Below are 13,511 nucleotides of genomic sequence, written 5' to 3'. Positions count from 1 at the left end.
GTGGAGAAGATTTCTAACTACAAACTTTTTTATTTGCTCCACTTACATTAAATGATATGTTTGGTGAAGAAGAAGAAAGCAAGAAAAGATGAAGGAAGAGAAAAATATAAAATAAAATAAAAATAGTGATATGATTTTATTTGTAATAATAATTTTATTTATTATTTTTTATTTTTATGAAAAAAAAAATTGAGACTACAATGTCTCAATGATTGTATTCTTAATTTTCAAACGATTTTTTTTTAATTTGTGTCATTTACATAATCCATTATGCAGTAAATAATACACTGAGTTTTTTTTATTTATTTTACGCAGAAACTGTTTGTCTCGTTTTCTACAAGTTTTGTCTCTCATCTCAACCAAAACCCTCTTCATCTTTCTTTATTGCTTGAGTGTGTTCTTCAATCTTCACTACTAACATTCCCATTTCATTCCACAATCAACCTTTTTCAAACCACAATGGCAGAGGCATACATGTGTGAAAGAACTAAACCAAACTTGCAAAAGCAGGGTTGAAAATGAAATTGGAGTTGCCTACCAAATTCATTACAATAAAAATTTGCAATAGACATTAATTTAAGCATATAAAAGTCACACCATTGTCACTAAAATTTACAAATGTTAATATCATATTGGTCCTTGCTAGAAGATTGAATTGCTGAAGGACAAATTCGGGTTTCATCATGGGGGAATCGTAACCATAGAACATGGAATGGAGGTATTGCAAGGGACATGAGGAAGGGGGATCATCACTACTGCTGGACTGCATCTGTTGCAGCTACTGATAGTGAAGGAGTGTGATTGTCACACCAGATGACACATGAATGATGGAGCATAAAAATCTTGAGATGTGAAAGATAAAGACTTCATCCACCAACAAGGGCAATAGTTATAACATGAGCATACAGGGATGAGAACTTCAGAGGTCAAATATTTATTAAACTAGACATTGTTGTGAGCTGTGTAGTTCGGTCATTTGTATTCCTGAACAATATAAAACCTACAAATTCCGTTGGTGTAAACAAGAAGCTGCACATTGGCAGCCCACCAAAAGCCTAAATTGACAAAGTACAAGTTTGTTTACTTCAGATTGGATGGATGCTAAGAATAAGTTACAGCCACTTCCACCCTCCAAAGTGTACAGATGAAGCATGTATAACTGGGTTATAGTATACATTGCTAAACCTATCTCCAAGCAGTCAAGTCTACTCATCAATCAGGCTTTAACCTTCTTGCCTGATGTTGGGGTTTTAGCTTTCTTGGCATCCTCTTCTCCATCTTCATCATCTGCTTCATCAGCTAGTTTTGTCAGCTCTTCTTGAATCATGAGCTTTATAGATGCCTTTCTTGGAGTCAGATCCATATCATATTGCTTGGCTGAAAAATGAAGAGCAAATTTGTTAGGAACTTAATTTTAAGTTATGAACACATTTTTCAGTTTTTTTTGGTAAATAGTAATTTAGGAAATGATATAAGACTGTATTAATCAAACTATAGTTAAAATTATTTCGTTCAGGTTTGAGAATAATACAAGTCACTTGATGATACAAAATTCAGGATCACATAGACAAAAGATCTGTTGTCCTTAAAGGAACAAATGTCTAACTATAATTATGCATTTGAGTAAGAAAAAAAGTAAAAGGGATCCATAGTGCATACCAAGTTGCTTCAGAATGTCAGTAAACGTGGCCTGCAAAAGAGGAAAAAGAGTTTAATTTTAGAAGAAGAGAGAATATTCAGTAGAGATACTAAATACAACATTGACAGTATCTCTTGTATAGCCATAAGATTGCCGGCAACAATGACAAAGCATTCCATTCGGGCAAAACATCATAAATGACTTCAAAATTACATCTAAGTATTCTATAAATTATAAATGAAAGAATATTACAAGGTTTGATATGTAACAAATCTGCTGCCAGTGCTACATTCCAAACTGCGAGCCAGGTACTACACATGTTTAATCATCTGTCTCACCGACTTGACAGATTATATAAATGACTAAAGCATCAATTACTGGATCATGCCATACCATACATATATTGGTTAAAAGGTAAATAAACATGTTCAAGTAACATTGATTGAGAGAAGACCAAGATATCTAAGCCTATGATTATTATTTGTCAAGCTTTCAAGGAGGATTTTTACCGTATTGAGATACATTATGAAATAGAACAAGAAGCTTAAAAATAGCTTTTCAGTGCTTTATCTGTGTTATGAGCAACAACAGTCTTTTCCCACTGACTGGGTCAGATACTTGGATCAAACAATCCCGTACTGTTTTGTTGTTATTAAAAGCGAGTCTAAGTCTAACTCATCCTTACAAAACCAACTTGTAAGGTAAGGATTGTTTCCACTTATATACTATAAATTGACTTTATTTCTAGTTGATGTGAGATCTCTAACACATTCTCTCATGCTCAGGTATGCATACCTTATATATGGGACTAAATATTTGTGGGTGATCCGACAGCAACCTAATAACGGATAGCACGAAAAACCTAACAAACTTCGCTAAAATAGAGTTTGATTCCATATTAAGAAGTGAGTTTAAGTCTAACTCTCACAAAATCGACTTGTAAAGTAATTTGCCTCCACTTATATACTGTAAATTGGTCTTACCTCTAATCGATGTGGAGTCTCTATCAGTAGCAATCATGTATATAAATAAATTATTGACCTTTAAACCCTTCTTAACTGTTTCACCTATATAGTAGGATCTGCCTCTACCACTAGCAATTGGGCATCTGTGCGTCTGATGTATTCTCTGTATTGGAGCTTGTATAAGTATTTTTACCATATGCCAAACCACCTAATGCGAGTTTCTACCATTTTTTCGACAATAGGTGCTACCACAACTGTTTTTTTTTTTCTATAATGCAATCACTCCTAATTCTATCACATCCAGTATGTCCACACATCCAGCGCAACATTCTCACATATCTACTACACAGTTTATTTAATACAAGATTGCAATTCCACTAGTTTTAGCTACGTATTAAACATAAAAATTCAACTAGTTGCTGAGTTAAGTAAAGTTTATTTCAATATCTTACCGTATTGAAGTCCACTTCTTTAAGAATTTCACATATTGCATCCCGTAATTGAGTATCACTGGGGCTCAACTTCTCTTTTTTGTTGCCCTTTCCTTTCACAACCTTTTCTGCTTGATACAACAGAAAGATGTTTTATAATTACACATGAAATTCATTACGTTAGCAGTTTTTCAATTAGAAAACGTCACCTTTAAACTAATGGAAATGGAAAAATAAAATATGCTGACTAGCAATACTTGAATATTTGTTTTCAGCTAAAAATTATTTTTTACTACACCGAAGCAGGCTGCCAAATTATAACATTTTAAAATGAAATAATGACAAAAGCAAAGGAGAACTCAAGATATCTACCAGTTTTCTCTTTGGAGGCAGACTTAGTAGGTGTTATTGACCTCTTCTGCACTCCTCTTTTCTCATTGGTCTTCTTCCTTGAGAAAACCTTTGGATTTGGACTTTCATTGCTATCATCATCAGTCTTCTGCTTTCCTCCTTTCTCATTTTTCTTCTTCCTCGAAAAGACCTTTGGATTTGGACTACCATCATTATCATCCTCAGAATTTGAGATGTTGGATGAAGGTTTCTTAGGTGCTCTTTTTGGTGGTGAATGAGATTTATTGGCAACTGTAATTTTCTCGATTTTACTTTTCTTAGCAGATTCCTTCTTTGTGGATGACGTTTTGGAAGGTTTTTTCTTTTCTTTCATATCTTCAGATTCACTCCCAGAATCACTTTTCTCTTCACTTTCAGATTTCTCTGGTGTTTCATCCTCAGATTTGTCAGGAATACCATTTTCATCATCTTTCTCATCTTCCTCCTCATTTTCATCATCTTTCTCGTCTTCCTCCGACTCATCTTCTGTGTCAGTTGTACTCTTTCTCCGCACTACTGAAGAATCTTCATTTTTCTTCAGACTCTGAAACATACATGCCAAAAAGTTGTGCAAAAGAAAACCAAATTAACTAAGAAGTTACCAGTTAAAACAAACTAAAACTGCAGATCTCACTTGTGTTGATACTGTATTGTGAATAATGAGGGATTAGATTAACATGAAATGCTATATAATTCACACGACTAATTCCAAGTTATACCAACAAACAATTAAGTATTAGTGTAGTAGAACCACCAGTTCTGTTAAAATCACAATTATTCTAATAGGATAGTATGATCATAGAACATTCTAGCTTCTTCCATGTTTGTTTACACCAAGGATGACCAGGATTTCTTGTGAGACCATCAAATTGGTAAACTTATTCAAGCTTCAAACCCACCATAGACTGGGTTGATCAACCTAAAAACCAAGATTTTCTTCAGGGTTCTGCAACACTCTCCTAGTCTGGTATGATCTGTCCTCAGGTCTGATCCAATCTCACTTGCTCCACAACCATTGATTTCAGTACCTGAATCCCCAATTCCCAGTTGTCTCAGCCTCTACAAAAACACTCTATCTCCCTTTTCTCTCCTAGATCTCATCAATGGTACAGCCTCTCTAGATCTCTATGCCACTACAACTCTATTCACTTTTATACACCACCTTCTATCAGCAACATAAAAAGAAAACCCTTGCCTCTTCTCGTATAGCTTTCAACTCCTATCACCAAGAAAAAGAAAAAACCTAGTCTTTTCTCACATCAACCACCACCACCTCACCCAACATTTTGCATTGCCAGAAATGTAGAACAGACGCAGAACAGAGGCTGTCCACCAATAGCACAAATGGAGGAACTGCCACAAAGCATCCAAATTGCTGCAATAGGTTTGGCTGAAGAGAAGGGCTTGGGTCAAAATTTGGACCTGCCTTCAGCAACAGGTTAAAACTGCAAATTCCCATGACTGTGACTTTGTGAGCAGATTATAGTGATCCCACAAATTTCCAATTACGACCAAGATCGAGATTGCCAAAGGTAGAAAAATCACAGAATCACAAGATTTTACAATTCAAATCACAATTTTGACTATGTTGTATGATGCACGAATAGTTCAATATTTTACAAATATAGATCCAGATAATAACCACAGGAAAAATAGTAAAAGGATGTCAGATATTTTAGAAGTTGATCATCTGTGCACATAAGATTCTATTATGGTGTAGTTATCTGAGTGAGCGAAGGGAATACATTAGAGAAGTGAGTTACAGGTTGAGAGAAAATGGGATATTTTGACTTGTCATAACCTTGTCCTATTGCACAAAAATATGTCCCATGATTTGGTAAGTAGCAAAAATTTTAAATTGTCCTGTAAGCCATGTTTTTGTGCTGTCCTTTGACCACTTTTAAAATCAAACTTCGAACAAGTATTTATAGTGTTTTCCTTTCTCAATTATTTAGTGCATCAAACGCACACTCACAGTCATGGAATAGTAGGACAAAGAAAGAACAATTACGTGGTAGTAAGAATAGCAATGCAGAGTGCAAAACAAGCAAAAGTGAGATAAACATGCAAGTCCAAGAGAATGCAGCACTAATATTCATTCTACTGCAAGACTTGACTTTGAAACACAAACTATAGTTCATTGCTAAAGTTACATTTTAAATCACTTCAGTTAAAGGAGTGAGATATTACCTTAGCAGAACGTCTTGAAGTAGTCCCAGATCTTGATGAACTCCGTTTTAGAACACGCTTCCGCTTTTTTCCCCTACTGGGCTGATAATAGTAAAATCATGAAATAGGATGAATGTGGTCATCAGAACATAGTTTCCTAGGTAAAAAAGTTACCACAACATCACGGAAAAAAATTGAAACAAAAAAAAAATGATGAAAACCTTCTCTTTTTCTGCAAGTAACACAGTAGTAGTTGCATGAGGGGCACCTAAAAAGTCTATCAGCGCAGTAATAATATCTTCCTGCATAAGTAAAAAATTATAAGCAATGATTGTAGATCTGTGTTAAATGGTATTAGTAAAAAAGCACACCTTCCTCGTTGTTGCCCTGGCAATTGTTAAGTCGAGCAAATCACAGAATTCCAGTAACTTCTCTTTATTACACTTGTCAAGTTTTTCTTTTACTTTAATCATTTGCTTTTCCTGCAGTAACAATATTTGGACTTTAGAACCTTTGGCAAGCACTTCAATCAGAAAAGCAAGAAATAAAAAAAATACTTATGATATAGATCCATGTTACGAGTACCAAAATTTTATTAAATGAAGGTAATAATTACCTCATTATCACGCCACACAAAACCAGAAAACCTTGATATATTACTCTTGATCTGAATTGCCTGCAAAAGAGTTGAAAAAAGATTCATATGAAAGCATAATAACATTAGGGTGACATTTGAGCACCAGGTAAGATTTGAGTGTTTAACTTTTTAAATGCATATCCTTCAATATTGTGGTGGAATAATACAAAGACTATAAGTTATAAGAAAGGCATACCTTCCCTCTCCTTCCAAAGAGAATTGTGTGGAGCAATTTGAAGGTATCATCAGTCTTCCTTCTGGATAACTTAAAAGCCACTAGAGAAAAAAATGCAAGAGTCATAAAGTTATCAGCTGTTCAGAAGAAGCAGAAACATGTATGCACACTTCACAGCATAACAAATGCATATAAGAAAAAAAAAATATCCCCAATATATCAGCTCAACTTTATTTATATATTCCAGGAACGTTTTCCTATAAGTAATAAATTATGGTCAATTTAATACTCCACTCTGTTCCCCCACAATCTTGAGTGCTAAAGATTCCATAGACCCGTTAGTAAAAAGACACTAAATAACTTGGATAAACTATAATTAACTAATAATCACATTTTCCATTATGAGTGAAAGGAAGGGGTTAATATATTTCCAAGTTTGTATCATTATTATTGTCATTGAAGGTAGAGTAAGAGGGAAAAGGAATATATACACATAAATATTTTTCTCATTTAGTAGGAAGAGAAGGCAGGGAAAAAGTAACTATTTTTATAAATAGATTATTGCACACAAAACAATCAAATCAGTATGTGGTAATGGATTTTGCCAATAGTATAATCAAAGTAATGACTAATGTAGTAAGTCTGCACAATCAACTCATGACAACATGAAGGGAAAGATGCAGTTAAACATATATCATTCGCTCACATAATCATTGAATTGAAGAGACATAATACAACTACAATTTCACAATCTTAAATTGACCATCTTTACAAATGGCACATTCTTGACTACAATTAGAAATGTATATAAACAAAATTTACGTGGCTCATTTATTGTATGATATATGTCAAATTCAAATTGTACACTTTTATCTAGATATTGTCAACCCAGGACAAATATAAGGAATAGATATTGTGCAAGTACACTATGCATTATATTAACTTCTGTTGGCTTGAGTATATAAAGAATGCAATTAAAAGACCACCATCAATGAAGAATTCAGAAAGAAAAGCACTATACCATTTGGTATATCTTTTAAAGGTGTACCACGACCCTGAAATTTGAAAGAGAAGCTGTAAACAAATTAAGTGATAATACATGCAAAATTTATGGTAAATATTTCAAATGTGAAACTGAAAACACTTACCTTTTCAATATGAAATTCTTTGGTTGCATCTTTATCAAAAGATGCTACCAACCTCTCAACTGATTTCCTTTCCCGCACAGGGCGATCAACAGTAGGAGTCCTTGGCTCAATTTTCTTCAGTTCCTTTCTTTTATCTTTCACTTTCTCCCCATTGTTCTTCCCTCTCCCACGTTTTTTAGGTCCTTTCTCACCCTTACTATCTTCTGCCTTCTCTTCTTTTGGCTTATCAATATTACCCTTATCCTCATCTTCATCCTCCTCCATCCCCTCTTCAATTTTCTCCTTTTCATCACTCTCCTCCTTCTCCTTTATGCCACCCTCTACTTCCATAGCCTCCACCTCTGGTTCATCAGCTTTTTCATTTTCTTGTTTACCTATTCTTTCTGTAACCCCGGTGTCTTCATCCATGTTATCATTCTCAGAAATATGATCAGCTTTCTTATCGTCCTCTATTTCTTTCAAGTCATCACCTTTTTTATCTTCTACTACTTTTTTCACATCATCAACTTCCATATCCTCCTTGACTTCTTTCACATCATGCACTTCCTTCCCCTCCTTAACTTCTGCACCATCAACTTCCTTATCCTCATTTACTTCTTCCACGTTTTCATCAGCTCTCTTATTCTCTTCAACTTTTTCCACCTCATCTTCTTTCTTATCCTCTTTTGCTTCGTCAACTCCATCTTTTTTATCCTCTTTTTCATCTTCAACTCCATCTTTCCTATCCTCTTTTGCTTCTTTCACCCCATCTTCTTTATGATCCTCTTTTGCTTCTTTCACCCCATCTTCTTTATGATCCTCTTTTGCTTCTTTCACCCCATCTTCTTTATGATCCTCTTTTGCTTCTTTCACCCCATCTTCTTTATGATCCTCTTTTGCTTCTTTCACCCCTTCTTCTTTAAGATCCTCTTTTGCTTCTTTCACCCCATCTTCTTTATGATCCTCTTTTGCTTCTTTCACCCCATCTTCTTTATGATCCTCTTTTGCTTCTTTCACCCCATCTTCTTTATGATCCTCTTTTGCTTCTTTCACCCCATCTTCTTTCTGATCCTCTTTTGCTTCATTCACCCCATCTTCTTTCTGATCCTCTTTTGCCTCTTTCACTCCATCTTCTTTCTGATCCTCTTTTGCCTCTTTCACTCCATCTTCTTTCTGATCCTCTTTTGCCTCTTTCACTCCATCTTCTTTCTGACCCTCTTTTGTTTCTTTTACCCCATCTTCTTTCTGATCCTCTTTTGCTTCTTTCACAACAACTATTTTTTTATCCTCTTCTACCTTTTCCACACCATCAGCTTTCTTAACATCATTTTCTTTGATTCCATTGTTCTCCAAGAGTTTTCCTCCATCAGTTTCTAAGTCCTTTTTCTCAGTAATTTCATCCAAAGTTTTCTCCTGCAAGATCGTTCCATTTGAATCGGTCTTAGAAACTTCATTCACTGGTTCTTCGTCAACCATGCTGATCTTATTTACAGTAAATAACTAAATATACAAAATTATTATTTCCTTAGCACAAACTGCTTTACACTCTGATAAAATGCACAACTGAAGTCTACCTGGAGATTGAAAAAACATCAATAGGTATAGGTATGACGAAATCAAACAGCAAAGTGCAAATAAGGAGGGAAAATTAAATGATAAAAACTAGCTACAATAGAAAGGGATTTCAACAAGGCAGACATTTAAAATTGATAGCATGCTACAGGAACACAGAGCAGTGGTTGGACCCAACAAGACAGCCATCGAGGGGAATTCTCGTGGTCATGGCTGTCACAGCTCAGTCGCAGGCTGTGAGCATTAGCGGCATACAATGTATTAAATCCAGGATAGTACCATGTAACGACCATCCCCAAGAACACTAGAGCTGGATAATTTGAAATTGCATGCATAGTGCATAGTATATACACTTAGATTCTCAAAAATGATAAAAAAAATACACAATAATAATGAAATTCAATAAAATTTCATGAATTTAAACAAATCCATTCAAAAAGCAAATACCAAGATAGGAATCATCAACTTCTAAACTCAAGTCTTATTTATCATTTTCAGTACTATTCCCACAACTGCAATGGACCAGCCTTCTTTTCTCTTCTCCTGATTTCAGTCTCTATTACTGTTTCCTATACTATTTCAATATTTGAATGCTTTCTCTCGACCTATATTATGACTTTTTATTGATAATTATGAGTATGTCGTGCATCAGCCATGTATCATGCATATAGTATTAATTATATATCTGCACGAAGAAAATTAAAATCACAGTCATCCCACTATAACTTTCTAGGGTTGACTGCCACTTGCTGTTATCCAGCATTGATAACTACGATTGAACCACAGTGAAGCCAAATTATATCTTTCAGTCATGGGAACAACATGGAATAAGTAATGAATACATTTATCTCGTCTAAATTACAATGAAAGCATGAAAAGTAGCACCCACACAACCATAAAGCCAAGAAAGGAATGCAGATGATAAACAAAAAGCCAACATAACAAAAACTCAACACAGTCCAGTGGGGGAGAAAAAGAAATTGATACAAATTATAAAAAAACATCAACCCCTGAATACTAATTGTGCATCATATCAAGAGAAAATCTCATCACCCCATCAAAAGGGTAACCCTATTCATGAAATTTCAAAAACAAAATTCTCACCAAAGCACAGCAGAGAGCCCTGGTGAGAAACTTCAAAATACCAACTTTTTTCTTAATTGCACCCAGAGAGAACCCTTGATGCAAACACAGTCGAAATGACCAAATTGAAGTAAAGTCCTGAGAAAATTCTGTGCCTCAATTCAAAGCCCTAAAATTCCCTCATCTCCAAATCCCACACCCCATGTGACAATTGACCCCGGAGAATATAAAGATGCAGACTTTGAAACCTAAAAGCAGGCGTGAGAAGGGAAATTGGAAGAGAAGAAGCTTACAGATTCAGGGGTTGGAAGAGAAAAAACACAACAGAGCTTCACTCTTCACTCAAACATTGCACGTCTTTCTCTCTCTTCCACTGACAGTAACTATGTAATGTGAGTGTTTGGATTGTTTTGGAAATTTGTAGTTCGGACTTGAAAACTGGATTTTAAATACAGTTAAGTTGTCATGTAAAACACTGAAATTCGGATTCAGTGGCTGAGAAGGGGTTTTGGTGGGTACGTGTGCAAATCAACGGTTCTCCTTTGAAATTCCTTGTGCCATGCATGCCTTCTGTGTTTCTTATATTATTACATGAATCATTGTATCTCAAATTTAATAATTATTAATGATTACATGTTGCTTCCAAGTATCTAAAATTATTAATTAGTTATTACATGTTTTTTCATTGCATCTCAAATTATTAATTATAAGTGGGTAGATTTAATTATTTTCTCAGTAATTAATAAATAATTTGATGTGCCAATGTATGAGTTCTGCCTGTATATATCATGCAAAATATTAAAATTAATGATCTACCAAAACCAAAAGGTGGATGAATTTGATGATAGTGGAAAAATTAATATTTATAAATACAAAATGAACATATATTTAATTATTTGACAATAATGTGAGTATTTTTAAATAATTGCTTTTTATAATTCAAATGCATAAATTAAATATTTAATTAAATTTAAGTTTTTAAATTTGGACATTTTTAATTGTTTCTATAAAAACACTTTGTTATGAAATATTTATATTTTTAGTGGAGTATTTGTTATTTGACTTTTCCGTCAACTACTATATTGAAAAAACAAAAGAAACGATTAAATTAGGTTTTAAGTTTCTTGTAAATTTAAATATTTCTAATTGATTTTTTTTAATAAAAATTATTTTATTGATTGTCGAATAATTTATATTTTTCAATTGAGTTTTTTTGTTATCAATTGACGTGATCATTTGATTTTACAATCTAAAACATAATACCAATAGTTTGAATAATGAGAAAAAAAATTGAAATCATAATCATCTTTATAAAAATAAAATAATTTCATTCTATAAATTAAATTAAAACAAAAATGATATCAAGTATATGGAGACACAAAACAAGATTATTTACTAAACATAATTAAGTTTTCAATTTTTTTATTGTACAAGTTCATAATGTTATATTTTATAAAAATATTTTTGATATTCAATAAAATAATTTTTTTAATAGAAACGTAATTAAAAATACTTAAATTTATGATAAATTTAAAATTTAATTAAATTATTTTTATCCTCCATTTAGAAACATATAAATAAAAACTATGCAAAATAACAATCATGTGACCACAATATCAAATATCATGATAAAGACTAATTAAAAAAAAATATACTCAATGAAACAATATTTTTTAATAGAACTTAATTAAAAATATCCAATTTTATATGGTATTTAAAACTTAGCTTAAACTTAAACTTTTGTTTCCCTTCTAATCTTTTTATTTTATGCGGTTAAAATCCCTGTATTTTGAATTTTTTAGTTATTTTGAATTTTTTAGTTTAATTCTTAATTTTTCGTATATTTATTCCTTAGTTTTTATATTTTAACTAATTAAAATGTTTTTTGATATTATTTTGAATGAATACACTGTATTTAAGATTCCATTTGACCAAAATAAAGAAAAAAAAATAAAACATATGAAAACTCAAGTATTAAACATTTGTAGACTTTTAAAAGTTTAATAATGACTACAATCGCAAAAGAAAAAAAAGGAAGAACAAATTGTAGATCATCAACTAGGTCAAAATATAATTTAGTTTTTAATCTATATTAAATAAATCTTTAAATATATTTAGATGAACACATTTTTATTTTTATTCTCTAAGAAATATATATATATATATATATATATTTAGGATTATATGATTATCCATAAAATGTCACGAGTGTATTGATGTAACATGTAATTATTATTAGTTTTTATTGCTGTATATTTTGAAAATTAAAAAATATTAAAATATTGGTGATAACATGTAACACTCACACTAATTCGTATATGAACAATTGTATATCTCTTAGTTTTTAGTATTTCAAAGGGTGTCAATACATTTTATTTTGTGGACATGTTTAAATTTATGATAAGTGTTATGTAAAATTATGTATGTATGTACTATATGAAATCCAATATCACTTATTTCCTAAAAATGTTTTTATTTCAGAGAAATTGGTTCTGGAATGAAATGAAATGAAATCTCCAAAAAATGCAATGGAAGATAGAAGGCAACATAGAAGAACACCTTTATAATTTCCATACTCTCCAACACCCTAACTCCTCTCCTCAACTCACCCATTATGTTAGGAATCCAGAAAAAGAAAAACGAGACACACGAAGATAGAGATAGGATACTGAGAATTTCTCTGTTTATTGATGTTCACTGTTACAGGGAGTCAAACCTTCAAAGGGAACAACCTCCCTTTCTCACAGGACTATTCCTGTTGACACAATCTAATATTCAAAAAAACTCCCTTCCCAAAACCTGTTGGTCTTTATTTAAAGACCAACCATACCCCCACTAACCACTAAGCGCTCCCTTAACTGTTCCTAATGTTTCTCCTATGGTACACCTTTCCTGTTATTTTCCTATTCTCATTTTCTATCCTAACATTACTCCCCTCTGATATAGCAATCTTGTCCTCAAGGTTGAATTCAGGAAATTGTTCTTTGATTGTTGTCACGTCCTCCCACGTAGCGGTATCCCTCTCTCCTTTATTCCATTTTATCAATAGTTGTGGAATATATGCTCCTTGGGTGAACAATCTTCGTCTATCCAGTATTTCCGTTGGATGCTATTCCTCTGTCAGACCTTGCAACTCCCTAGGGAGTTCGGGTTGAACTTCTTGTGTCCCTATTGCTAACTTCAGTTGCGATACATGGAAGACCGGATGGATTCGAGCTGTTTCTGGCAGCTGTAGGCGAAAAGCCACCTTTCCTACGGCAGCCTCCACTTGAAACGGCCCGTAATACTTGGCTGCCAGCTTTGGATGTAATCTGTTTGGCATT

At 33.1% G+C, this 13,511-nt stretch overlaps 1 protein-coding gene across 2 annotated transcripts; it reads right to left on the bottom strand.

Moving 5' to 3' along the window:
• Positions 1–911: 911 nt before the first annotated feature.
• On the bottom strand, positions 912–10,742 carry LOC137831353 (DEK domain-containing chromatin-associated protein 4-like). Of its 2 annotated transcripts, none has more exons than XM_068638993.1 (12): positions 10,482–10,742; positions 7,555–9,107; positions 7,428–7,461; positions 6,428–6,507; positions 6,211–6,270; positions 5,966–6,076; positions 5,816–5,896; positions 5,616–5,696; positions 3,408–3,969; positions 3,057–3,166; positions 1,660–1,690; positions 912–1,377 (listed from the first exon to the last, which is right to left on the bottom strand). In XM_068638993.1, exons 2-12 carry the CDS (start codon positions 9,007–9,009, stop codon positions 1,217–1,219), a joined length of 2,766 nt encoding a protein of 921 aa, XP_068495094.1. In that variant the 5' UTR covers positions 9,010–9,107; positions 10,482–10,742; the 3' UTR covers positions 912–1,216. The 2 variants fall into 2 exon arrangements, with proteins under 2 accessions (XP_068495094.1, XP_068495095.1); XM_068638994.1 differs by having other exon boundaries at positions 3,057–3,163.
• Positions 10,743–13,511: the final 2,769 nt, after the last annotated feature.

Source organism: Phaseolus vulgaris, chromosome 6 (assembly GCF_000499845.2).
Source record: "Phaseolus vulgaris cultivar G19833 chromosome 6, P. vulgaris v2.0, whole genome shotgun sequence".
Classification (NCBI taxonomy): Eukaryota; Viridiplantae; Streptophyta; class Magnoliopsida; order Fabales; family Fabaceae; genus Phaseolus; species Phaseolus vulgaris.
Note: the sequence above shows the minus strand (reverse complement) of the source record. Positions and strands in the feature narration are given on the sequence as shown.

Bases quoted from the DNA above. Each gene is read 5' to 3' on its own strand.
- LOC137831353 (XM_068638993.1), bottom strand. From the start codon at position 9,009: ATGGTTGACGAAGAACCAGTGAATGAAGTTTCTAAGACCGATTCAAAT. The intron at 6,077-6,210 runs GTAATTATTACC...TTGTTACTGCAG, and splicing joins TTGTGTGGCGTGATAATGAG to GAAAAGCAAATGATTAAAGT. The intron at 3,970-5,615 runs GTAATATCTCAC...TGTATGTTTCAG, and splicing joins CTTCAAGACGTTCTGCTAAG to AGTCTGAAGAAAAATGAAGA.